Consider the following 25,038-nt stretch of genomic DNA (forward strand, 5'->3'; position numbering starts at 1 on the left):
GAAATGAAGGGGAAAGACAGGCTTGCATAAAGCACCTGCTAGTCCCAAGAGACTGTCTTAAATATGCTCCAGCAATGTTTTGGTGGTTGTGGTGGGTTGACCTTGACTGGTCACCAGGTGCCTACCAAGCTGCTCTATTACTCCCCGTCCTCAAGAGGCCAGGGGGAGGAAATATGAGGCTCGTGAGTTGAGATAAAGATAGGGAGATCACTCAGCAACTACCATCACAGGCAAAACAGACTCAACCCGGTGAAATTAATTTACTACCAATCTAATTCAGAGCAAGATAATGAGAAATAAGAACGAATCCTAAATCACCTTCTCCTCACACCTCCCTGCTTCCCTTGGCTCAACTTCACTCCCGACTTTTCCACCTCCTCCCTCCAAGCAGCACGGGGGGGTGGGGAATGGGAGCTGCAGTCAGTTCATCACACATTGTTTCTGCTGCTCCTTCCTCCTCACACTCTCACCCTGCTCCAGCGTGGGGTCCCTCCCATGAAAGACAGTCTTCAGTGAACTTCTCCAACGTGGGTCCTTCCTACGGGCTGCAGTTCTTCATGAACTGCTCCAGTGTGGGTCCCTTCCCTGGGGTGCAGCCCTTCAGGAACAGGCTGCTCCAGCGTGCGTCCCCCGTGGGGCGACAGGTCCTGCCAGAAAACCTGCTCCAGTGTGGACTCCTCTCCACGGGGCCACAGGTCCTGCCAGGAGCCTGCTCCAGCACAGGCTTTCCATGGGGTGACAGCTGAGTAGAATAGAATAGGATAGAATAGACTAGAATAGAATAGAATAGAATAGAATATTTTCATTTGGAAGGGACCTACTGCTGTAGAAAGAGCTGAAATTTAGAGCTATCAGCTTAAACATTAATCATACCTAGAGCAGACAAAGATAGCAGCTTAAGCAATAATAGCTAGAGTAGACAAGCCTGTAGATCGTGGTATATGAACTGTGACAACCATATTACAACATGCCAAATAGCTATCTACAGAATCAGCCAAAACCAAACTAAGAGGATGTGCTGTTGTATAAGAAGATGACCACTTAGCAACTGCTTAGTAATGAAACAGCAAGCAAATCAAACCAATAAAAAAGCAAGAAGACCCCAGACCTTAGTATTACTAGTGGTCCAAACTATCACATGGTGGGTGGGGAACTTAGACTGTAAGGGTGTAATTGCCCAGGGATTTCTTTGTTTGGGTCCCCTCTTTGGAGGCACCCGGCTCGAGCTGTAGCACTATTAATAAAAAGCACTTTCATAAAGGTATCTCTCTTTCGCTGATGCAGAAACTTAGAGCCGAAGCCTGTTACGGTGGCTGGCACGTGCAATTTCCTGAAACGCCTACAATGATCACCTAGTCCAACTGTCCAAAGCTTCCTTCAGGGCACAGGCATCTGCTCTGGCATGGGGTTCTGCACAGGCTGCAGGTGCCTGTCTGCTCCACCACGGACCTCCATAGGCTGCAGGGGCAAAGCCTGTATCACCATGGTCTTCACCATGGACTGCAGGGGAATCTCTGCTCCGGTGCCTGGAGAACCTCCTCTCCCTCCTTCTTCACTGCCCCTGGTGTCTGCAGATAAATGATCTGAATTTTAGCAATGCAGGAGTGGACAGGAAGATTCTGTCCCAGAGGTAAGGCAAAACAGTGATAGGATAGGAATTGATCCTTAGCTATTGTTTATATAACTTTAAAAGCATCCCTACATCCATATCACATCATTAAAAGTATTCCTAAAACCATATAATACACCATAACTATCAAACTTTGTGACTATTTTGAAGTACTTTGAAATATGTAGATGTAGTATTTTCTGTCCTTTTTTTAAACATAGAGAGAAAAATAATTGCTAATGCATGTGGGTAGGCTCACTTCCTAAGAACTTCCAAATATTTTATAACACTTCGTCAAGTGGTTTTCCTTATGTCATGCAAAGCAGAGTGAAGTAACAAGTTGAACATCTGCATTTTCATTTTCTGTCCTTCACCTTTTAGTTTAGCCTGCAAAATCAGAAATGAAAAACAGGATAAACATTAGAAAGTTGGCTGGGATTTTCATCACTCCTGTTAGAGAGGACTTTCCTTCTCTTCCTCTCATATCCTCACCCTGTGTGCTCTCACTCCCTCAGTGTCCTAGCAACAAGATTCACTGGCCTACTGTAGCCAACTTGTCTCCTACACCCTCAAATCAATTAGTTCATCTATTTAATTCATGCGTCAAAGAAGCCTGCCCCCTCTGAGCACACAGCGTACTTAGGGCTCAATCCTACAGTCTTCAATTTTAAAGGCAGCAAGAGTTTGCAACTGACTCAAAATATATCAGGATCAGACCTTGCATGCTCTCATTTCTTTACAGAAGCTGTGAGATGATGAAAAGGATGCTGATGCCTATCACCATTTTCCTTCATCTTCTTTTTTCTTTAATTGAAGAACACATCATATGGACAAGTCCTTAAATAATGCAGAAAATAACTAAAACATCTCCCCATTCACAACTGCTGCTCATTATTTACCTGTTCCAGAAATACATCTTCTGCAATGCCAGCAAGAGTCCATTTGCAAAAACTGCATTCGTATAATACAGATAAATCCTCAAAATCATTACTTGGAAGATTCATAAGAGACTCTGAAATAATTTCTATAATGCTTGAAATCTTCAATTTATTTCTCAATTTATTGCCTAGTGGAATAGAAGGTAGATGTTTTACGCAAGGGAGATGTTTTATGCAAGTCATCTGAGTTTTTAACTCTCTTTAACTATGGATTATTAATTATAATTAGTGATAAACAGATTACCAACACTAATAATCCTTTGTCTGGGGGGGGGATGTTTGATCACTACTGCCACTTGCTTAGGCGTTAGATAAACTTCAACCACTGCTTCTCATGATGTCCAGTGCTCTCATCTTTTTTTCTTCATTCTCTCTTCCCATTTCTTGCCTCATATTTAGGTAAACTATTTGGAACAGGAACCACCAGCTTTCGTCCTTCTATTTCTATGTGCTAATTATGAAGGGATCCTGCTCCATAGCTTAAGACTGTAGACACTAACATGATGAAATTCACGACAGGGAAGATTTCACTGTTCAGAGATACCAACTACCTACAACTCACATGGTCTCAGGCTGACACTTCTACTCTCATGAAAATTATTTCTCGAAAAGCAAATACCAATTTACTAATGAAGTGGTTTAACCCCAGCTAGCAACTAAGCTCCACCCAGCCGCTCACTTACTCATCCCCGGTGGGATGGGGGAGAGAATCGAAAGAGTGAAAGTGAGAAAACTCATGGGTTGAGATAAAGACTGTTTAATAGGTAAAGCAAAAGCCATGTGCACAAGCAAAGCAAAACAAGGAATTCATTCACTACTTCCCATGGGCAGGCGGGTGCTCAGCCATCCTCAGGGCAGCAGGGCTCCATCACGCATAACAGTTGCTTGGGAAGACAAACACCATCACTCCAAACGTCCCTACCTTCCCTCCTCTTCCCCCAGCTTTTATATGACCTTCTTGTTCAGCCCAAGCCTAATCACTACTGGGGTGGTGTGAGAAGCAGAAAAGACCTTGACTGTGTGTAAGCACTGCCTAGCAGTAACTAAATCATCCCTGTATTATCAACACTGTTTTCAGCACAAATCCAAAACATAGCCTGATACTAGCTACTATGAAGAAAACTAACTCTATCCCAGCCAAAACAAGCACGTAAGTGTAAAAAAAGTAACCAAACTACCCACTATTAATCCTTGAGAGAATGTGGATTGCTTACATCCTGAATCAACCCAGGTGCTTCAGTGGCTGGTCAAAAGCAATCCGTCAAGGGATCTTTATTAAGGTTAAAATTATAAGAGAGTGAAAGGCAGGACATACAAAAATCAATTAAACTATTTACCCTAACTATGGCCATTTAGGGGGCTGTTTACTCCAGCTATTAGGAACTTCCCTGCCTCAGACTGAGAACAAACCTCAGTCATAGCAGCTCAACTCTGAAGCCTGTTTTCTGGCTCTTTATTTCTTCCAACTCGAGCACCCTCATCCAAGTCTCTTCACAGCTTCAGTTTACAACTTCCCCAGAAAAAAAAAATATGGGTAGAAAAATGGTAGGGGTGATTCACAACACCTTGAGTCCATCATAATGCACAATTCTTCCATGTGAAATGCTGGGGACTGTGGCATGTGAGGAGTTTCTAACATCAATTTTGAGCTGAGAAGTAGCTATTTTACCTAGACTATGTGAGCTCTGATACCAAGTATTGCAGTAATACATGGCATTAGTTCCTGAGATTTATGTTGGCTTCATAACTTCATGCAAATTTATGTTACTTTACATAACTTCATGCAAATTTATGTTACAGATGTATAGAAAAATGGGGTCCCTGCTCCAAAGCAGCACAAAGGACAACAGTGGTAAATAGAAGGAGCAGTAAAAGCACTTAGAGAATGCAGACTGCCACAGAGAACAAGAGAATACGAGCAGGTTGCAGAACACAGGTAAACCAAAGGGGAACCCTTCCACCCCCCCACCTCCCGCTTATCTGTGCTTAATGGAAACTAATAATTTTTGCTACTAAGACACCCAATTTTTTAAATAAATGGGAGTCTGATGCTGAAGTCTGCATTCATTCTAAATTCCCATTTACTTCACTAGGAATTAAAAGCATTTTAAAAGATGACTAAAGCTATTATCAGGGGAAAATGAGCAGAAAGCTGCAGTACACTGGTTCTGATGTCATCTTTGAGTGCTGAAGAGTTTTTATGACTGACCTGATTTCCTGGATCATTTGCTTCCACTGATCAGTGAAAGCTGAAAAAAAAGGGGGCAAACTGCATCCCTGAGGAGTTTCAGCTTCTCACGCGGCCTGGGACAGGGTCTGATCTGCATTACATTACATTGATTGCTCAGTGTAATTTGTGTAGGAAAAAGAAAATCCCAGTGATAAACGTTTGCTGCCCCAGCATCAAGAGGTTTGCTTAAACATCATCATTGGGCAAGCAGGGCAGGCAGAGGATGTATACACTAGCAAAAGTTCTTTGGAGACTGGCCTGGCCTGGTATCAGAATTCAGGAATTTAAGCCTTTTCTTCCTTCTTGACAATAACTCAAGAGAAGGTAGAGGGACTGTTAGCCTATCCCGTTCCCTTCTACAGGCCTAAATCTCTTCTGTTACACAGAACATTTTGCATTTTTCTTTTTTGTGCCTGGTTTCTCAGTAGGTTTTCTATATTTCTTTCAGACTACCCATGTCATTTCCAAAGGTAGAAAGTGATATTTTTATTGTAGTTTTAGTTTTAGCTCAGCTAAGTGCACATGAGAAGACTGTGTGATTCCTCATCATAACACTTAATAAATTCTTAGGCCCCATCCCTTTTCCAGACAAACCCTCCTGGTTGCCTACCCTTTTTCACTCTCAGTGGCTCCTGGTGAGAGGTCCTCCTCTGCCAGGACAGATTCTTTCATTTTTTTAGCCCTCCAAGAGTGCACTTGCTGACTTGGGAATCTAATGAAAACACTTCAATCCATGCTGAGGTGTGACAACTCGTCCAGTACCCAGGCCCCGGCCATGTTGAGAGGTCACTCAATAAGCAGGAGCAGGTCATTGTAGTGGCAGGCTATATGCCACATTTGTAAGGGTATCTCACAGAATCCCAGAATCTCAGGCTGGAAGGGACCTCAGGGATCATCTAGTCCAACTTTTCTGGGAAGAGCACAGCCTAGACAAGATGGCCCAGCACCCTGTCCAGCCGACTCTTGAAGGTGTCCAACGTGGCCGAGCCAGCCCCTCCCCTGGGGAGATTATTCCAACGGTGACTGTCCTCACTGTGAAAAATTTCCCTCTGGTGTCCAGTCAGGATCTCCCCAAGAGCAACTTGTGTCCATTCCCCCTTGTCCTCTCCATGGGACTCCTTGTAAAAAGGTAGACTCCACCTCTTTCGTAGCTGCCCCTTAAGTACTGGTACATGGGGATGAGATCCCCTCTGAGCCTCCTTTTCTCAAGGCTGAACAAACCCAGCTCTCCCAGCCTACCTTCGTATGGCAGCTTCCCAGTCCTTTGATCATCTTGGTGGCCCTTCTCTGGACCCCTTCCAGCCTGCCCACATCCTTTTTGCACAGCGGGGACCAGAACTGTACACAGCACTCCAGGTGTGGCCTGACAAGCGCTGAGTAGAGCGGGATGATGACTTCTTTCTCTCTGCTGGCGATGCCCTTTTTGATGCAACCCAGCACCCTGTTGGCCTTCTTGGCCGCAGCAGCCACTGTTTGCTCATGTTGAGCTTTCTGTCCACCAGGACCCAACTGCCTCAACCCTGATCAGGTCAAAACCCCGACTTCAAAGCAAGGGTCTGCAGCACTTGGATTAGTATGGAGACACCTTTATCTATGTAGCTCTTAAAAGCAATACGGAGACTCCTCCACCTTCCAGATGGCCTTTCCTACTGAGGCACTCTGTAATCCGATATTTTACTGAAATCTGCTTAAACTTTCTGTAATGCTTATTAAATAGATTACTTTTTAGACTTCTCTCTCAGCTGACCTAGTGGATTATTTGTTATAATGGCTCTTCTAACACCTTTTTCACACTGAAAGACTACTATTATTATTATGAGCTACATCCATACCATCCTATTTGCTCAGTGCTGGAGCCAGAGCACAACACCCCAATGGCTCATGCTGCCTGCTTTTTACCTCATACTGTAGTTTTCTAGGTTTCCAGACACAGATACTCACACATGAAGGGGACCGCTTGCCCTTTAGTCTGCAATTGCAGATGCAGCTGTCTCAAGACATTCAATTCTGTGACCATAAGCCCTAACTCAAGCAGATCTATCACATGCCACGTAAATATGGCCACACTGTCTTGCATTCAGCTGTCTTTTGTGTTCCCAAAAACTCTTACCAGTTTCATTGCTCTCCTTTGCATTCTATCAATTTTTATTTTTTATTTTTATTATTTTCAGAGCCCCAGACCAGACACCAGCAAGTTTGATCTGTGCTGAGTAGAGGTTAAGTAGTTCCAGTGCCTTCCATATAACATTTCTGTAATGTGTTCCAGAATAATTGCCTTGTTCTCATCAGCCTCACCCTACTGACTGATGAGTGGATTCCCTAAGACTATGGTACTGCTGCTTGTACATTTGCAGCGCACTAGAGTTTATGTCTGCGGAATCCAGTTTCCCTAATGACTGTCTGGACCTTGAGGTTAGTGGTCATTCTGTGTTGATCCTTCAGCGCAGCATGATCATCAGAGCTGGTAAATGCTGGTAAATGCTTGGGCATATAGGTGAAGGATTGTGAATTCACACTGTGGATCCCTTAGGACAGATCCTGGAAGAGACCTTCCAATGTCCTGAGATATAACTGTTATCTTCATAACTTACAACACAGTGCTTAGTACGTTACAGAAGCTGAAGGAAAATAATTACCTGGCTGAGGAGAAACTGGGAGTCTATTCATCATTCTCTGTAAAGTGCTCTGATTGCTCTGATATTCTTGGCCAGAACGTCCATAGAAAGACAAATGGTCACTTTCCTCAATCTAACACTTTTATTTGCATTCTGTTTTACTTTTCCATAGTTACAAGTGCTATGCCTGGTAGCAGAAATAAAAAAGAAGAACCTAAAGAACAAAATGTGTCTTTTCTGAACTCCAGACACAGTCGCATCACTCAGAGCATCTAGCAGAGAACAGCACGGTAGTAACAATGGCTAAAGCATGCCTTTGTGTCAAAAAAGTTTTTAATCAAAATCATGAACTCATTCAACAGTCTCTTAGTGCATATTCGATCATTTTAATGAAATGCTGAATATTGCACAGGTCTCAGGAGGAAGCCTTCTGCTCTTTTCGCACTCCTAACAACCTTTGACATAATGAGGTGTGACAAACCGATTTAAAATGTAGTTGCGGAAGGGCAGGAAAGCTCTGCTCAGCCTTGTGGGTGTTGTAGTCTTTCTGCCGTCTATCTGCCTGGGCAGCAATAGGAGGCTGGACTCTAAGTCCCATAGCTCCCACTAGCGCCTGCCGCACAGGCTCAGAGACCATATGCTAGCAGGGGGTGACTACATTGTGTCTATTGTATGTTTTTTTCTTTTTTTCTCCCTGGTAGTTTGCACATTTCACGGGAGGTTTAAATCGGGGGTGAAAAGCATGGCAGATGAGCAAGAAATTATGTGCAAACTCGAGAGCATCAAGGAGATCAGGTATGTTTGCTTTGTGCCGCATCAGTTATACAAGGCAGCTTTTTCCCTCGGGGGGAGCGGAGGAGTTGCATCGATCTGAAAATAGCTATTGTGCTACTGAGGGAAAGAAAACCACCGCTGGGCTTTATGATAAAAGGTGAAAATATATTTTTCTAAGTAGGGAAGGAGCATCTGCTGGCGGGAATTGCCGCTGGAATGCGCAGTGAAGGGCGGCAATGGTCGTGCATTTCCAGAGAATTAGCCCCGAGCGATAACACGCGAAGGAAGAGTGCGTGGGTGGGAAGAGCGCAGCAGCCCCACGCAGCCGGGAGGGTGGTGTCAGGCTGCGGGTGGGTTTTTTTAAAGCCCTTTGAATGATTCCTGAGGCTCTCTCTCATAAACCTACCGTTTTGCCCCGCTCGCCCCCCGGCAGGAGCCTTGACGGGCTGGGGAAGGCAGGGGGTGGCACGAAAAGCCGAGCGCGACACCGAAAGCCGAGGGGCGCCCGGGCAGCGCGGCGGGCCCCGGGGCTCGGCCGGGCCGGGCAGCGCGCCTGCGCGGGGGCTCGGCCGAGCCGGGCAGGGCGCGGGTCCCGGGGCTCGGCGGGGACGGGCCGGGCAGCGCGCGGGCCCCGGGGCTCGCGGGGGCGCGGGGCGGCCGGCGCCGGGGATCAGCTCTGCGCGGGGGCTGCGCGCGCGGGGGTGTCGCGCGCCTGCTTGGGAGCGCAGCAGCGGCGCCCGAGGCTGCCCGGCACTCAGCCGGCCTCTCTGCGCCCCGCTTCCCGCTTGCCCGAAGGCGGCTGAGGCGGGCGAGGAGACCCCGCGGAGGTCTCCCTACCTGCTGCTGCCGGCCACCGGCCCGCCGCTGCGGCAGATGTCACGGGGGGCGCGGCGTGGGGACACCCCGGCACCAGCCGCCTCCTGCCGTTCCCTCCAGGACCTGCCGCAAGGCGGGCGGTTGCGTCGCTCTGCTGTTCCGCGCAACGCCGTGCACCGGGCACCTGTATGTACCGTCCTTCGCACGGGGAATCGCGGGATGCACTGAAATGGGGGGCTCCTAAACGACGAGGCACGGCCCCGTGTGTGCCCAAGTCGGGGGCGTGCCTTTTTCTTAGCTTTGGTAGGGCGTTTTAACTCTCCGGCTTCGGGTGTTGATTTTCAAGATAAGGCCCGAGCTGTCCATATTTAGTAGGAATTCATGCACCCAAAAGCCAGAACATGTTACCAAGAAAGCGAGGGCAGTGATTCTGGACGTGGCTGGGAGGTGTGAGGCACCCTGATGGTGGGTAACCCCAGAGCAATGAGAAGCGTTTTTGGAAGCAACAGCTGGAGAGGGGCTATCCAGGAGAGGAGAGAGGGCAGGGGACAAAGGCACTGCACCAGCTGTGCGTGCAGGTGGCCACAGAGACTTCTGCCTGGCAGCAGCACCTCTAAGAAGCACATTTTACCCGTGGAAGAGGTGAATTAGGCAGCAGTGTATGGGCCTTGTCCTTCTTCGCATAATACCACAAAGGTGAACAAAGATCAAGCAAAAATTTTTGTGTATCTACCATCCCAAAACTATTTGCAGAAAGAGGTGGGACATACTTTGCAGAGTAAGAACAATACTTTTCTACTCAACTGTTAGGCAGGCTCGGTTTCAAAATACAGATCTAAATATGGCCTACTACAGTTTGTGGTCTAATTATTATAACACTTAATTTAAATATCTCATATAAATTACATTTTCAGAGTAGCATCCCGTATTTGGAAATTCATGGCGCATTTAGTTTTCTGATTATATATTCAAAGGTGATATATAAACTGTAATTAAGACGTTTTTACTATTAGTTTGAGGCATAAGGTACGGTAAAGGTGACGTTACTAGCTTTAGTGTACAATGAAGTATCAGGAGAGTTGCTTGAATCTATTATAAATTGAAAAACAAAATCAATGTCAAAAAATCAATCCTACTTGCAATATGGATGTCAATTTTGAGTCACTTTTTACAAAATCTGATTAAAAACCCTGATTTTTTCATCCTCAAATCTTTCAAAATGAGCTTGCATTCTATTGAGAATTTCCTACAAAATAAACATGAGAATTTCTTACATTTACACACACAACTTTGACAGATTTGGCAGGCTTTATTTTAATCTGCATTCCATGCATTATTCTACAGGCAGAGAGGTAAAAAGCCTTCACAACCAAAATCAAACACATTGCCCATTCCTGTAGTTGATCTTTATCACTTACTAAAGGCAGCTTGGCTGGATTTTTGAAGGGATTCTGGAATCTGATTTTGAAGACCTGTATCTATATCCATATCTATATCTATAGCTACATATGCATAATTTATAGTCAATGGAATACTGCTGTCAGTAAACGTGTGGATATGCCCACAATCCAAACATATTTGCACACGCTAATTTGTATGCATTAAGTAGTTCTACAGAAATAACCCCAGTCATAAAATTAAGCAAATACCTAAAGACTGGACCTCAGTGTTCTGACTGGGAGGAGATAAAGGAGAATGAGAGCGAACTGAGGGATGACAGATGCTAGTTTCACTGCCTAATGCCCTTTTGGGATGCACTTAGCAACTACTGTCATCAATGCAGTGCAAGAACTTAAATGGAAGAAAAAAGAATATGAGGGCAGAATTCATTAGGCAGTTTAGAAATCACACTTACGGTTTCTGTTTTAAAACATTACTGCGTGTTGTCTGATGCTAACAGGAAGAGTTCTAATTTGTGTGCACCACTTCTTTCCTAATATCAAAAGCTAACCATTTGGACCGAAACAATCCCCTGCAACTCATTTGTTGTAGCAATTTGGCAGAGCATAGCAGCCAGTGAGGAGTAACAGTGAGGAAACTGATCTATTTCCATTGTCATAGGTGAACGCATGCCATAAATACAAGAGAGGAAACAGGGAAGACATTGGGGACAAATACTCCCATTTCAGTAATCAAAGCTGCCATTACTAAATAAATGTTTTAAGTCAATGAGAACAATGAGACTTCACAGAATCCCAGAATGGCGGGGGCTGGAAGAGCCCTCTGAACCTCATCCCGTCCCACCCCCTGCGTGAGCAGGCACACCCAGAGCAGGGGCACAGGACCGCGTCCAGGCTGGGTGTGAATGTCTCCAGGGAAGGGACCCCACAGCCTCCCTGGGCAGCCTGTGCCCCTGCTCTGGAACCCGCACAGGGAAGAAGGTTTTCCTCATATTTAAGCAGAACTTCCCCTGTTCCAACTTGTGCCTGTCGCCCCTTGGCCTGGCGTTGGGCACCACTGAAAAGAGCCCAGTCCCATCCCAGAGCTCCCAGAGGATGAACTTTGGTCAAATGAAAGCAAGAACAGAATCTATACAGACGCCTGCCATATACTCTGAAGAACAGTCCTCAGGCTGGCTTTAAAATTTCTTTGGGAATTTTGGTTGGAGTGAGAGAAAATGCTAACTCTATTAAAGCCCAGGAGATATATATATATAGTCTCCTATTCTTACAAGGATGACGTAGAATAAGGCTGAGATAGACCACCCATTCCCCAGTGCTGTGGGAGCAGTTTCAGAAACAGCCCTTGGGGTCTGGGTATGGAAACAATTTGTAAAAGGAAGAAATGCCCACAGAGGTTTAGGAATTCCCTTTCCTAGAAATAGGTGATAGACGAGCTCCCTGCAGGGGGCTCAGTGCCTTCTGCTTCCATTAAAAACATCAGACTTGTCTTGCTTGCTTCAATGGGAGCAAGTCTGGGCCTAGTGTGAAGGGAAGTCACACACCCTGTTCTAGGACTGGGCTGAAATCCCTGTTCTGGGATTTCACTGCTAATCTGAGAGGCAGTTTCCTATAATCTACAGGCTGTGTTTTACAGTCAGCTTTGCTGTTTACAGTGAATTTGAATCAAACTTAGCCCATTTTGCATTGAGATAGGAATAGGATATTTAAATATGAATTAAAACCTCTTCTTCCCCAGCTGCCTCTTACATCATGCCTGTAGGAAGTCTACTGTGTTAATCAGTAGTGCACCTGGAAACCAGTATGAATCTATTTGTACTAGGTGTTAGGTGACTAACAAGGAACGCTACATTTTTGTTTGTTTCACACAAGGAGGCCTGGAACTCTTGATGACATGGCTGAACTGTGACATTGCAGCCTCTCGCTAGAAACATTGAAGTGTTGTTGACACATTGGTTACACAGTATCATATTCTAACTTCCAGTACAGGAAAAATAACTCAGGCCTCTTCATTAACTAAATTGCAGGAACAAGAACAGTTTGTTTGTTCTGTTCAACAGCTTGGACAAATGTCAAATCACAACAGCAGCAGGCTGTTCTGCTGCTTAAGACTGTCTGATGACAGAGTCTCATGCTCTTTGATTATTAGCTTTGAAGACAGAGATAAGGACTGAGTACCTAAACATTTTTGCTATAGAATTACAGATTGGCACAAATGAAAAAAAAAAAAATCAGATTGCAGGATATGGGCAGAAACACTTACAAATATGGAACAGGTACTAGATCTTAGCAAAGAACCAAGAGAATGCAGAGTTACTTGCAAGTGGGATGTTGATGGCCAGTGTTATTTGAGTTTTCGCTATTCTGATATGTCATTGCTCTGGAATTTTCTTTAACCTGAAGTTAGTATTTTAGCAGTTCAGATTACTGTCCACATAGTTTTGGTCGATGTCTATGATACCATACTCACCTCCAATTCATTTTACATTTCTAAGAATCCTGTGCTAAACCTCCCAGATTTTCTGGATTTCTCTATTTTGGAACTAGGGTTTAATCTGCGTTAATTGATGCAGTAGAACTCTATCGGTACAAATTCTCTGAATCTACAGTAACTGTTAAAGTCTGACAATGTTCTGTTAATTTCTTAACTCAGCGTAATAATTCTTGTAACACTGAAAAGCTCAGCAAAAGAGCTGGGATTAGAATTCACTTCTCTCATTGCACCTCATCCTTCCACAGACTTGTTTAGTCTCACCCTTGTCTATTACTGCTATTACCTTCTTCCATCTATTCACATACAAAGTGACACCTTGCAAAAATATGTTGCAGTGACTTGCTGTTGTCTCTCTATATTTTTAATTATCACTGGGATCCAGGAATAAGACTTTGCAGATGGAAAAAATAAAGGCACGACTGAAAGCAGAATTTGAAGCCCTGGAATCTGAGGAGAGGCACCTGAAAGAATACAAACAGGAAATGGACCTGTTGCTGCAAGAGAAGATGGCCCACGTGGAGGAGCTGCGACTGATCCACGCTGATATTAATGTGGTACGCAACAGTCCAGCTGCAGACAGCCTGATTAAGACACAGTTGTATATGAATCATTCCACAGGTTGTGGAACTTGTGCACATCAGTGAACTATCGCTGGTTCAATAATCTGGGCTTCACAACACCATCCTAGGATCCTACAAAGAGTGCAAAGCAAATTTACCGCAGGATAATTGTTTTTTTTCCCATCTGTGTTGGACAGGCTATTTTGTAATGTTGGCATAGTAAGCATTCGCACCAAGAGGACAGATAACCAAGCCCATTGTGGCTACAACTTTGCCAGTAGCCACAGAAACATCGCTCTGGCAGTCCCATAGAAAACTGTTCTTCCTGTTAGCATTTTCTCATTTAGCACCTGGAAAAAGAGAAACTTTGGCAGCTAAGTGGGATTTTTTGATTGGAGGTTTTTGGAAGAAAAGAGATTTGGGGAAAATACATGATATTTGTGAAGTTCTTAGTAAGAGCTGACCTTTGTCACGGAGTGGAACCACCGAACAGTAAGAAGCACCAGCCTGAAGGGAATTACTACAAGTAAGAGAAAAAGAGTTTATAAACAAGGAAGATTAGCCAATTAGAGGGGCTAAATGGGGAATATATTTTTAAACCTGCAGTTTCTATGTCATGTTACGTGACCGTACAGTGGTTTCTAGCTCTGAAGGTATATGTGCTTTGCATCAGAAGAAAAAAGCTCCCGCACTATAAGCAAGTACAAGCTATGCACTGGATGTGCAGACTGAATTTATTTATCACTTGAAATGTCTGTTCCCCTCTGCATAACCTCAGTTTCATCCTCCCCTCTTTTGCCTGTCAGATTGTCTTTTTCTCTGCTGCTTTTCCCATTTACCAGAGAGAAGCGAGAGCCTTTCCTTAGCTTGTTTTTTAACTTCTAATCATCAGTGTTCAGGTATCTTAGAAACACAGAAAATTAGTTTATTCTACTTTAATTTCTTTTTTAATGTCCCCTGAGAGGTTTTTATAGCTCCTCACTTGCTGACTTTTCTGTAGCCTGTCTACCTCCTTTTTCTGTTGTTCGGACGGTCGTGTAAGTTGAGTGCACCTTTTTAAAATGAAAATGCATCTTGTGTGTCACATTCAGTTCCTTCTTCCTTGCCCAGTTTCCATCCTCCCAGTATCTTAACTCTTTGTTGTACTATTGCATTGTCTCCAATCTCTTCCAACTCAAGTGAGAAAAATCTCTTCTTTCTGATAGTCTCTTAGTCAGAAAGCTATTAAAGGAACAGTTCTTTAAAAGCATGCCCATCCTCCTGTTTCAGATGGAGAATACGATCAAGCAGTCTGAGAATGATCTCAACAAACTTTTGGAATCTACTCGTCGCTTGCATGAGGAGTACAAACCCCTGAAGGAGCATGTAGATGCTTTGCGGATGACTCTGGGATTGCAGAGGCTGCCAGATCTATGTGAGGAGGAAGAGAAACTGTCCCTTGAGTAAGTCTCCAAAGCAAAAACTATCTGGCTTTATACCTTCTCTCAGTTCTACTGGTTGTCATTTTACTTTTGTTGGTAGGCAGAAAAAAATAACTTGAGTTAAGCATGAAGAACAAAAGTTAACAAAAAGGGATGTGGGAGCACATGTATTTGACAACATTCAGTCTGTATTTGTTGGAAGTTAAATTTAGATTATTCCAAGCTGCAAACTCTACATATGACATGCAAAAAATCAAGGGTGGTTGGTTCTCTAGATTTTTATACCATATGCTGCTTTTTCTAGCAAGACTTTTTTTTTGCAGAGGAAAATACCACCAGTTCTTTCCGTGAACTAGTCCAAGTGGTGTCTAAGTGTAGGCAATTTGACTCTAATGGAAGAACATGATAGGGAAATGTGATCCATTATATTTTAACACAAAATATCCTTTACAAAGTAATGGAATATTCCAAAAGTTGGTTATATTTTTTATTTTTCTTTTGTCTAGCTACTTTGAAAAGCAGAAAGCAGAATGGCAGACAGAACCACAGGAGCCTCCCATCCCAGAGTCTCTGGCTGCAGCTGCAGCGGCTGCCCAACAGCTGCAAGTGGCTAGGAAACAAGATACCAGACAGACCGCAACTTTCAGACAACAACCACCTCCAATGAAGGTTGGGAGAGGGAATGCGCTGGGTTTTCTTTTGTCGTTGGAATATACTATGTTTATAAAGTTGATCAATATTTACGAAAAGGAAAAATGATGTGTCCTGATTCTGATTTTTCGTGCAGTGATTCAAATCAAGAGCAACCCAGCAGACTTAAAGTAGTAGCACCACTCATCAGTGGTTAAGGACAAGGCTCTGTATTATTTGACTCCTTTATGACTTAAGAATCTCCATCAGCAGAGATGTAGGCAATTCACACTCTTGTGTTTCATGTGGGAGAAAGGCATATAAGAAAAAAAAATGCTGGGCAAAATTAAAACTAGTAGCTGGGAGTTAATCTCAACATTCATATTAGAAGCAATGCACATATTTTATGAGGGAGAGTAATTACTGATGACACAAATTACCAGGAAAGGTGATTGTTTCTGCACCTCTTGGGATCTTCAAATCAAGACTAATGTATGGATTGATTTAACCTAACCACAGGCACTTAAATTACAGTTTTACTCAGCTCCTTCTGTAGTCAGTAAAAAGAGCTAAGTAATTCCATAAGGGTATTTATCCCACCCAAGTTCCAAAGATTCACTGACTAAGGAGGCAAACTGACATAGGAACACTCTGTAGTTACGTATTTACTGTCTGGAGTTAGACCATCAAAAAGCCTTTCCGAAGGTAATATGCTTCAGTCAAACGCGAGGTAGAGGGCTTAGTATGGAGCAAAAGGGCAGAGTTCTGTATCTTCTGTTAAATATGTAGAATTCATTTAATCACCTGCTCCTGCCTTGAGTTACGTGACATCACAGTTGGCCTTCACTGTAGCTTCTCTAACTCAGCGAGCTATTACACATGTAAACATCTTTAAAACACATGGAACATTTAACACAAAATAGAATTTAATGTTGAAGTTATTGATACGCGCCTGAACCATGTGTCTGCTGAACTGCAGTTTCAATTCCATGAGATACTCTAGTTATCCAGTTGGCCTGAGGTTTCTGTACAGTCAGAGACTGGGACTGTATAGGATGTAGCATTGGTCTGCCTTTGAAGGGAAGAAGCCTTAGTTATTTTCTTCTGTACTGTAACTTAGAATATGATACTCAGTAAGCCACGTAACAGCACCACTTCAGTGTTTGTAACAAGAGGCTGCAATGTTGCATTTCAGGCATGTTTATCGTGTCACCAACAAATTCATCGGAATGCACCCATATGTCCACTTTGCAAAGCAAAGAGCCGATCTCGGAATCCCAAAAAGCCCAAGAGGAAACAGGACGAATGAAACCCAGAAGACTGACAAGCAAATATGTGACCTGCTCCAGTTCTCTTCCGGTAGAACTGCAAACGTGGCCAGACTTTACTGAAGTGCAGACTCAAGTATGACCAACCCATTTTTTTCTATTTAATGCAACGTAAGCACAATGTTCCTGTTCTGTCTTAATTTCCTTCCAGTCCTTAGGATTTGGTTTTAGGAAAGTAAGTATTACTGGTGCTACAGTTTAACATTTCAATCATTCCATCTTTTGGACTCAAACAAAGTAGAATCCTTACGCAAGTATCCTAAATGCCAGGCTATTCCTATTGGCCAAATGTGATTACCACAAATATTTTATGTTCTCCTTTTAAAAACAGATGCTACTAAAAGATTATTCTGTTTTCTCCTGTAACAGGAGACTATTTGAAGTGCTGAAATAGCAGACTGTCTATTTCACTAAAGAACAATTTGTTTTCCAAGCTAGTAAGGCTTGCATAGGTTTGGGTAACCAGTAGAGCTCTCTTTATACAGGAGATGTTTGGGGGGAAAAAAGACATTGGTTATGCAGGAAATCAGTGCGTTAAGGACACATGTGAGTTTTGGTTTACTGGAATTTGTACCATTCTCTCAAACTTGACTTACAATTCGGAAGGGGGATCGGGTTGCTGGCTGTGTATGAATTTCTAAAAATTATGTAATTTGTGATGCTTTAACATCTTAATATGGTATTATTTTCAGCAGTCAGAAGACTTACTGACTTAAGTACAAGGCTCAAATGAACCATATTAGTGGACCTCCCAGGCTGTATGGCCAACCAGCTCACTGTGGTTCGGTGGGAAACACGCATGAAATACCCCAAATCTCTATGCACACAGACTGCAACATCAGCCATTCTGCACATTCTCCATTCCTTATTTCTCCAGCCAAAAATCTCCCTCGGCAGACATATGCTTGACCGGAGTACAGGGAAGTTGAGTAACGTGCACCAGGGACAGTGTCAACTAAAAATGATGTATTTCACCAGAACTGCCTGGCTTTGGTGTCATTGTCCTCCCTCACCAAAACTTCCTATTTTTGTATCTTTTAATAGGTTGTTTTCAAGTAAGCTTTATTTCAGCCCAGTTTTTTTTCTTCCTCTGTATGTGTGCCAGAAGAACCCTGACTAAAGGATCCTTTAGACCACTCCTCATAGCCATGTCTTCCCTTTGTTTCACCTCATGTAACAATAGTTCCTCCAGTGGGGAGGATGGCAGTGAGCCCCTGGGCTTAAAATTTACTGATTTCTAATCCCAGTTTTGTCACCACCTTTGTTGTCTAAATTGATCTCAAGTATTAAATATTCGTTTCACTAACCTCACGAGGCAGGGACTGCCTGCTTACATTCTTCGCTCTTCAGCCCAGATTTTTCCCCTCCTATTATGATAGTGGTTATATTGAGAACTTTGCATGTTAAACAGGAAGAACAGGGAAGCCCCAAGTCTCTGGTCAGAACTTTGCCAAATTCTGGGGACTGTATGAATTCAAATGAATCAATTTTGCTGGCCAAATCACATATGTTGCCATTAATATCCCAACTCTGCCATAAAGCACACGAGTATTTTATTGATTATAGTCCTATAATTTATGCCAAGGTCAGTTGGTATTCTCCCATTTTAATGTTTCATAGCCAAATAAACACCCGCCAGCACCAGAGGAAAAATGTGGACCATATGCCTCTGAAAATAAGTGAAGAGCAGATTCTGCTAGCTGAATCATTCTGGCATTCAGTCTCTGTGAGATAGCAATAATGGAGGATAGTCTGACCCCACACTCCAAATTGCAGCAGTGCACTAACTCTTGGTACGCATGTTTCCTAACACGAATACTGGATTCTAGTTTTAAATATCAGAGCGACCACATGCTGTGTGCGCAGTTCAGAGCAACTCCTATTGAGTTTAAGGGAAAATGCTCACAGAGTTGAAGGACAGCATATGGACTCCCTCAAAGCGCGTGCATGAGAGCAGCATACTTTGATGAGCTGTACATAAATATAAGAAGTAGTCACAATGGAAAATGGGTGAATGGTCTGCAATTAAGTAGTGCAAATAGGAGGATAGATTTGTAGAAACTTCAGCTTACAGTTCTGAAATATATAGGGTTAGTCATAGCTGCTCTCACTTGTTATTTTACCAGGTCCTTTGTTTCCTGGGAGATCTCTAGAGTTCTAAACTGAAGTATGCTTAAGGATGCACTGTTTACTGATTTAGGATGACAGTTTTGTATGTTTACTTTTTTAAACTAGTCTCTTGTGCTGTCGTGTTTAACAAGGTTTGTTTTTTAAAAAAAGGAAAAAAGTGAATATGACATACTGTGTTTGTATCCATCGTGTACTAGCGTTTACAAATCCGTTTTCCCATCCTTTACAAAGTCCTCCCATGTGCATAGCATGCATTGCTGAGAATGAGTCTAACTGAACACGAGTCACCAATGTGCCCTGGCAGCCACACACAACCGTGTCCTGGTGTACATCGAACACAGCATATCTAGCTGGCTGTGAGAGGCAATTGTTCCATTCTACACTGCACTGGTGCAGCCTTGAGTACTGAGTGCAGTTTTGGACACCTCAGTGTAAGGACATCAAACTATGAGTATGCCCAGAGGAGGGCGACCAAGATGGTGAAAGGTTGGTCTCGAGGGCAAGTCTTCCGAGGAGCGGCCGAGGTCACTTGGTTCGTTCAGCTTGGAGAAGGCTGAGGGGTGCCCTCATCACAGCCTACACCTTTCCTCAAGGGGGCAGTGGAGGGGGAGGTGCTGACCTCCTCTCTGGTGACCAGGAGACAAAGAAATGGAATCAAGCTGTGTCAGGAGAATTTCAGAATAGACTTTAGGAACAGGTTCTTCACAGGAACAGGCTCCCCAGGAAGTAGTCACAGCACTGAGCGTGTCACAGTTCAAGAAGCTTCTGGACAATGCTTTTAGTCACATGGTTTTGTGTTAGGTAGTCTTGTGAGAAGCAGGGAGTTGGACTTGATGGTCCCTTCCAACTTAAGTTATTCTATGATTCTAACTATTTCAAGGAGACAAAAATCTGTATTATGCATTAAGGGATCCTGGAGGTGGGGGGAGGGAGGGAAGAAATATCTTTCATAGGGAGCCAGTATTCTCCTTTTCTCTCACAGATTAATTACAGAATTTTAACTGAAGAACTCTTCCTGCGACAGCCCTGGGCCCTTTTCTCCCCAGGCACCTTTCTCAAGAAACTAGAGGGGTAAATATGAAATAGTGATTTCTTGTTTTTTAGTCAGAGGAGAAAGCTGTCTGAAGTACAGTTCTTACCACAAGTCTACTGCATTTTTGCTCTATAGATCAACAATAGCCTCTACCTTTGTACCTAAGGTTCTTTGAGAATACTTCTTCACTTGGCTTAAGTTCGTTCTCATTTTGGGTTAAATGCTCTTAATAGCCACAGAGAGACCAGTCTCAAAGATTAGAAGGCTTTTATATTACTGAAGTCTGGTTTAACTCTGGCTTTGTCATTCCCTTTTCAATGGGTATTCAAGCAACAACAAAATCACTGGATTCTTTTGTTATGGACAATTTCCAGGGTCTTTGCCTGGTTGTTCACTTGCCTCAAAGGATAGTCCTGCTGTTCTGCAACCAAATGGCAAAAAGAGAACACAAGCCCCACCCCCACCTTAAGGTCATTCTAAAAGGATGCAAACGCTCTACTGTGTCTAAAGGCTGTGCTATAGAAATTTTCATACCCAAGCTAGGGCAGATCAGTTGTTCAAACTTTAGTGCCAAGGATCCCATTAACTATACAGAAACTGTATGCCAAATATTAATACTTGCACTTCCTGAATTCAGCTTTAGCTTCCTAAACAGGACACTGACTGAATGAACCTGCCAGTGGCTTCAAGTGACAGATCTAATTTTTAAAGAATAGCCATTGATGTGTTATTCTGAAGAGCAGACTATTCAAGAAAATAAGACTTTACTAGCACTTTAAATAAAAGTGCTTTCCTTTATTTTACAGTTTTCCAACTCCTCCGACATAGGTTTTCATTTTAGCATTTAGGTATTTTAGCCATATCTGGCATTTTCACTGGCTTCTGTGTTTTAAATATTTTACTTCTGTGCCCAGTAGGAGTAACAGTGTGTTCCCTGTTTAATTTGTCTGTACAGTCCTTTTTAATAAATGTTTGTTTCATGTCATGCTTTCTTCTTGCAGAGTATTTTCACATCTGTTATTTGCTTATTCTACTGAGGAGCCGTATCCCGAAAAGTAAAACTCTCTAATTTTAACGGGATGCAGTTAGCCACAATTCTGTTATACCTTCATAGAAACGTTATGGAGATAAATATGGGAAAGAACTATCCATTCTAAGGAGCTTTAGAAAATAGAAAAGATAAATAGATAGCAAGACAGGTTTTAACCTAGCCAAACTTCTCAGTCACATTTCTGGAACACTAACCACTGTGTGCTTAAGCTCCAGGATTTCTGCATCTGTGTAAGCCTCATAGAAACAGCATCTAATTCCCCAAACCAGGTACATCTGAAGCAAACCCATCCCCTGCTACCACTGACTATTAATGCTGGAACCAGATAGTTTGCATGCATAAAAATGCCTAATTTGCACTTGCAGATGTCCACTTGTGAAACTCAAACAGACCCATAAAAATAACAAGGAAATCGTATTCCTCCACTGCAGTTCAACCACTGCAAGCTCTGCCTGACGTGCTTATTTTGGTTTGTGACCGACTCACAGAGGTTCAGCCTGAACTAGTTCCCAGGCGATTTAAACTCATTCAAGACAAACCACCCTTGGTGGGAACAAGTCTTGCTCAGACAGGTTACAGTTTAAAGAGGAGAGTCATATCCAACACCTTCTGTCAGGTGCTAGATTGCCAAGAGGCCAAAACCCAGATGTATTCTTCACAGCTCTTTAAATATACTGAGGAACCTCCTGTTTTGTTTTGTTTTCTGAAGTTACACTGAAAGCAGCAAGATACATAATTCTCTGTCTGATTTAAGGTAGGGGATAGCTGTCTTCCAAAGAGTCCTGCTTTGCCATTAGGCGATTATGTCTTCCACTGCTGCTTGCTGGAAGTTACTTCTCCCAGCACAGTGGTGACTGAGGAGCTTATGGGAGCACTCCCTAACACAGCTCTGTCAGGAAAGCCTGTATGTGATGTACACTGCCAGCAAAGGAAGTAACCTAATGCATGGTAATGAAAAGAGTTCTGAGAAATAACCTAGTCCATTGGCATACCTGGATTCAGTGTCTGTCCCAGACCTCAAAGAGTTCAGAACCTGAGCTTGGTTAAATATAACGGTGATTTTTTTCCTGTAGGTACTGTCTTCAAAACACACATAAACCACAAAAACCTAACGACTGCTCTAATCTTCCTTTGTACCGTGACAGCCATTCCAAGAGAAAAGAAATTATTTGGCTTGTTCATTTTGTTTATTGCCATCTGAATTGTTCAAACTCGAAGGAATGAGCGTACTGACTCACACCTTCCTAAGAACTAACCCGGAAATATTCCCTGTAACTGACATCAGCTTCCAGCATATTCTCCTGAGCTTAGCAAGATCCTGCAGTAAAATGAGCTCCCAAACCCCTGATCTTCCTAACTCTAATATTTAGGTGTAGCATTAAAAATCACCTAATGTATTTCAAGGAGGGGGAAAAATAAAAAGCAGCACAGAAGCTTGTCCCAGCCTTAAATCCACTCCTTAAAAATTCCCACTATTGTGCTCTTCAGCCTTTACTCTCACTAACCTTACTCCAGCTTCCCCCTTTTCCCAGAAAGCAGTAAAAACCTGAAAGATCAGTGACATCTACTTATTTGTGACCCACAAAAGTTCTTCAGTGTCTTGCAGTACTTGAGTTTTCTACTTATTCTTTCCCACTGCCTAATTCTTTGTCCTTTGCCCTCCTTTAATTGGCACTGTTTTATATGTTTGTCACCAAGACAAAACTGTCCCGATTGTGTAACACTAACTGAATCCATTAGACCACAGTAGCTCATGATGAGGTAGGAAGGAGAATACTGGAAGTACAGCCTTTTTTAGCTACAGTCAAAATAGTAATTTGTACAGACAGCTATTTTAAAGACTCATTTTCTGCATGGAAACAGCTTTAGAAGGGCTTTTTTTTTCTGTTCCCAATGCACAAACTTCTATCACATTACAGACTTAACATACATGTAGTTAGAAGAAATAATTTCTTACATAAGTTTTCTCTAACTCCGTTCCATTGTTTTGCTATTCTGATCAAACAGACAGACTGAAGCTGCACTGGTAATGGTTTACGCTTCAAAATTAATTCCACTTAACATAAACATAATTAAATACATAGTCTCATCCGTGACATAAACTTCATTTAATTCAGCCAAACAAGTACAGTCATCTGTGTTGAAGCACTGAGTAGTGGATGAAAACTGCACATTTCTGTGTCCATTTTCTGGGAAAACTACTGCCCCTCTGCATCCTTATTTCCATCTTTTTACCCCTAATTTATCTAAGGAGATCCCCAAACAGTCTCTGTTTTTCAGACACATGCCATCATTCTTTGGTTTGTTTTCATTCATATTTGTCAGAGAATAATAAAAACTATAAAGTTTGAACCAGTGAGCAAACTTGGTTCTGCCACAGCTCCAAGCAGCTTCTGGGGTTCTTTTGCTCAGTACTCCCTCTAAAACTTTCAAACAGAAACACCTAACCCACATTTCTTTCAACGTTTAACTGCCTAGAGAGTGATAGCACTTAACTAAACTCCTGCTGTTACCTTTTTTTATACGTCTCCTGTACTTGGATGCTTGCCTCAAAGAAAATGACCGAAATAAACTACTGTGTTAGTATGTCCAGCTGCTTCTCTTCAAGTGTCCTCCTCTGGAGGACTACCCTGCAAAACAAAGCAAAAAGGATATTGAAACCAATTGCGCTATGATGCTTTCAGACCACTTTTCCAAAGCTTTCACTGTGATTGATGAATAACCCCCATTACACAAAGCTACACAGTTCTGGTACTGAAGCCTAAATAGTTTGCTTTAGGTTCACTGCTTCGCATGTCCTGTGTTCTTGGGCTTTTTGTTTCTTTGTTTTGTTTTTAAAGCTTTACATGTGTCCCATGATCTGCTGGGCCAGAGAGCCAGACACCTATAGTTCCTTCTGCTTTTACAACACTTCTGGGATTTAAAGTTCGTAATTAATAGTGCCCATTTTCCCATCAGCTGGAGTAACACATTTCTCCTTCCCCAAGGACGTGCCTAAACCCCATGTTGTGTCCCACAGCATGGCTGAGACTTCCTGTAGTTCTTCAGTGTTGTCTCTGGCTTTTCCTGACCCTTTTATTTTCTTAGGCTATTTCCTTAGCTTGAAATTTTATCTTCGTGTTCCCCTTAAGGATGCTGCAGTATGATACTATGCCAGACCCGACACGTTTAGAGAGTTACAGAGACAGTATTGTGAAAGATGGCTTGGAAGAAAAGGAAAGAAAAACTGGACAAGCAAGCAAACATTTATCTACCCATCCACCTGTCATCTTGTTTCACCAAAACATGCTGAAAAACGCCTCTTCTCCAATAGGAAATAAGTAGAATTTTAGTCTGGGGGGGTGGGGAGGGTAGAGGGGGGAACACAGATCACTTGTAATACCCATTAGAAAACCTTTCAGAAATCAGTGTTGTTATTAATAAAACCAAAGTGTTACAATTGACAGCAGGTAACTACATGGGGAGTCTGGGGCTGGTTTGGGGGCTGAGGCTAGCAGTCGATATGGTGCCAGTGGTCACTCTGGGGCAGGTGTGCAGCTCGGAGCCTTTTCTTTTTTTGGGGAGGCGGGGAGTGCCGTGACCATTACTACAACGCGACCCGTGCCCTCCCCCGCCCCTGAACCTCCCCAGCACCATCACAGCCCAGCCCAGCTGCGCCCACCTGCCCGAACATAAGGGACCGGGCATAACAGGCACCCGTCCCTCGGGTGGGGCGTGGCAGGGCACGACACGAACGGCACCCAGCCCTGGCACCTGGGGAAATGCTGCGAGCAACTCCCCGCCACGCTGAGCTGCCAACGGCGTGGCAAGCTTAGCCAAGGGGCTGTAAGTCAAACCGATCTGCACGAAAGCCACAGAACTCTGCATGCAGTCGCAAAAGTATTCAGTTATTCTTACTAATGCCAAAGGAAACAGTGAAATAAATTACGCTTGGGGCTATAGGCTTATGCCATATTAAAGCAAAATAAATAGATACGCAGTCCCGCCTGCCCACCCCCTCTAACTGAAG

The 25,038-nt window shown here is 43.3% G+C and overlaps 1 protein-coding gene across 5 annotated transcripts; it reads left to right on the plus strand.

Annotated features, from left to right (window-relative positions):
* The first annotated feature begins 7,990 nt into the window (after nucleotides 1-7,990).
* Nucleotides 7,991-24,378, plus strand: ZC4H2 (zinc finger C4H2-type containing). Of its 5 annotated transcripts, XR_012662653.1 has the most exons (7): nucleotides 7,991-8,187; nucleotides 13,259-13,430; nucleotides 14,706-14,878; nucleotides 15,364-15,526; nucleotides 16,683-17,361; nucleotides 20,980-21,033; nucleotides 24,161-24,378. XR_012662653.1 is itself a non-coding variant. In XM_075106558.1 (5 exons), exons 1-5 carry the CDS (start codon nucleotides 8,030-8,032, stop codon nucleotides 16,794-16,796), a joined length of 780 nt encoding a protein of 259 aa, XP_074962659.1. In that variant the 5' UTR covers nucleotides 7,991-8,029; the 3' UTR covers nucleotides 16,797-20,963. The 5 variants fall into 5 exon arrangements, 3 of the variants coding, with proteins under 3 accessions (XP_074962659.1, XP_074962661.1, XP_074962660.1); XR_012662652.1 differs by lacking the exons at nucleotides 20,980-21,033; nucleotides 24,161-24,378 and adding an exon at nucleotides 19,928-20,963; XM_075106558.1 differs by lacking the exons at nucleotides 20,980-21,033; nucleotides 24,161-24,378 and having other exon boundaries at nucleotides 16,683-20,963.
* Nucleotides 24,379-25,038: the final 660 nt, after the last annotated feature.

This window comes from Phalacrocorax aristotelis, chromosome 11 (assembly GCF_949628215.1).
Source record: "Phalacrocorax aristotelis chromosome 11, bGulAri2.1, whole genome shotgun sequence".
NCBI classification, from domain to species: domain Eukaryota; kingdom Metazoa; phylum Chordata; class Aves; order Suliformes; family Phalacrocoracidae; genus Phalacrocorax; species Phalacrocorax aristotelis.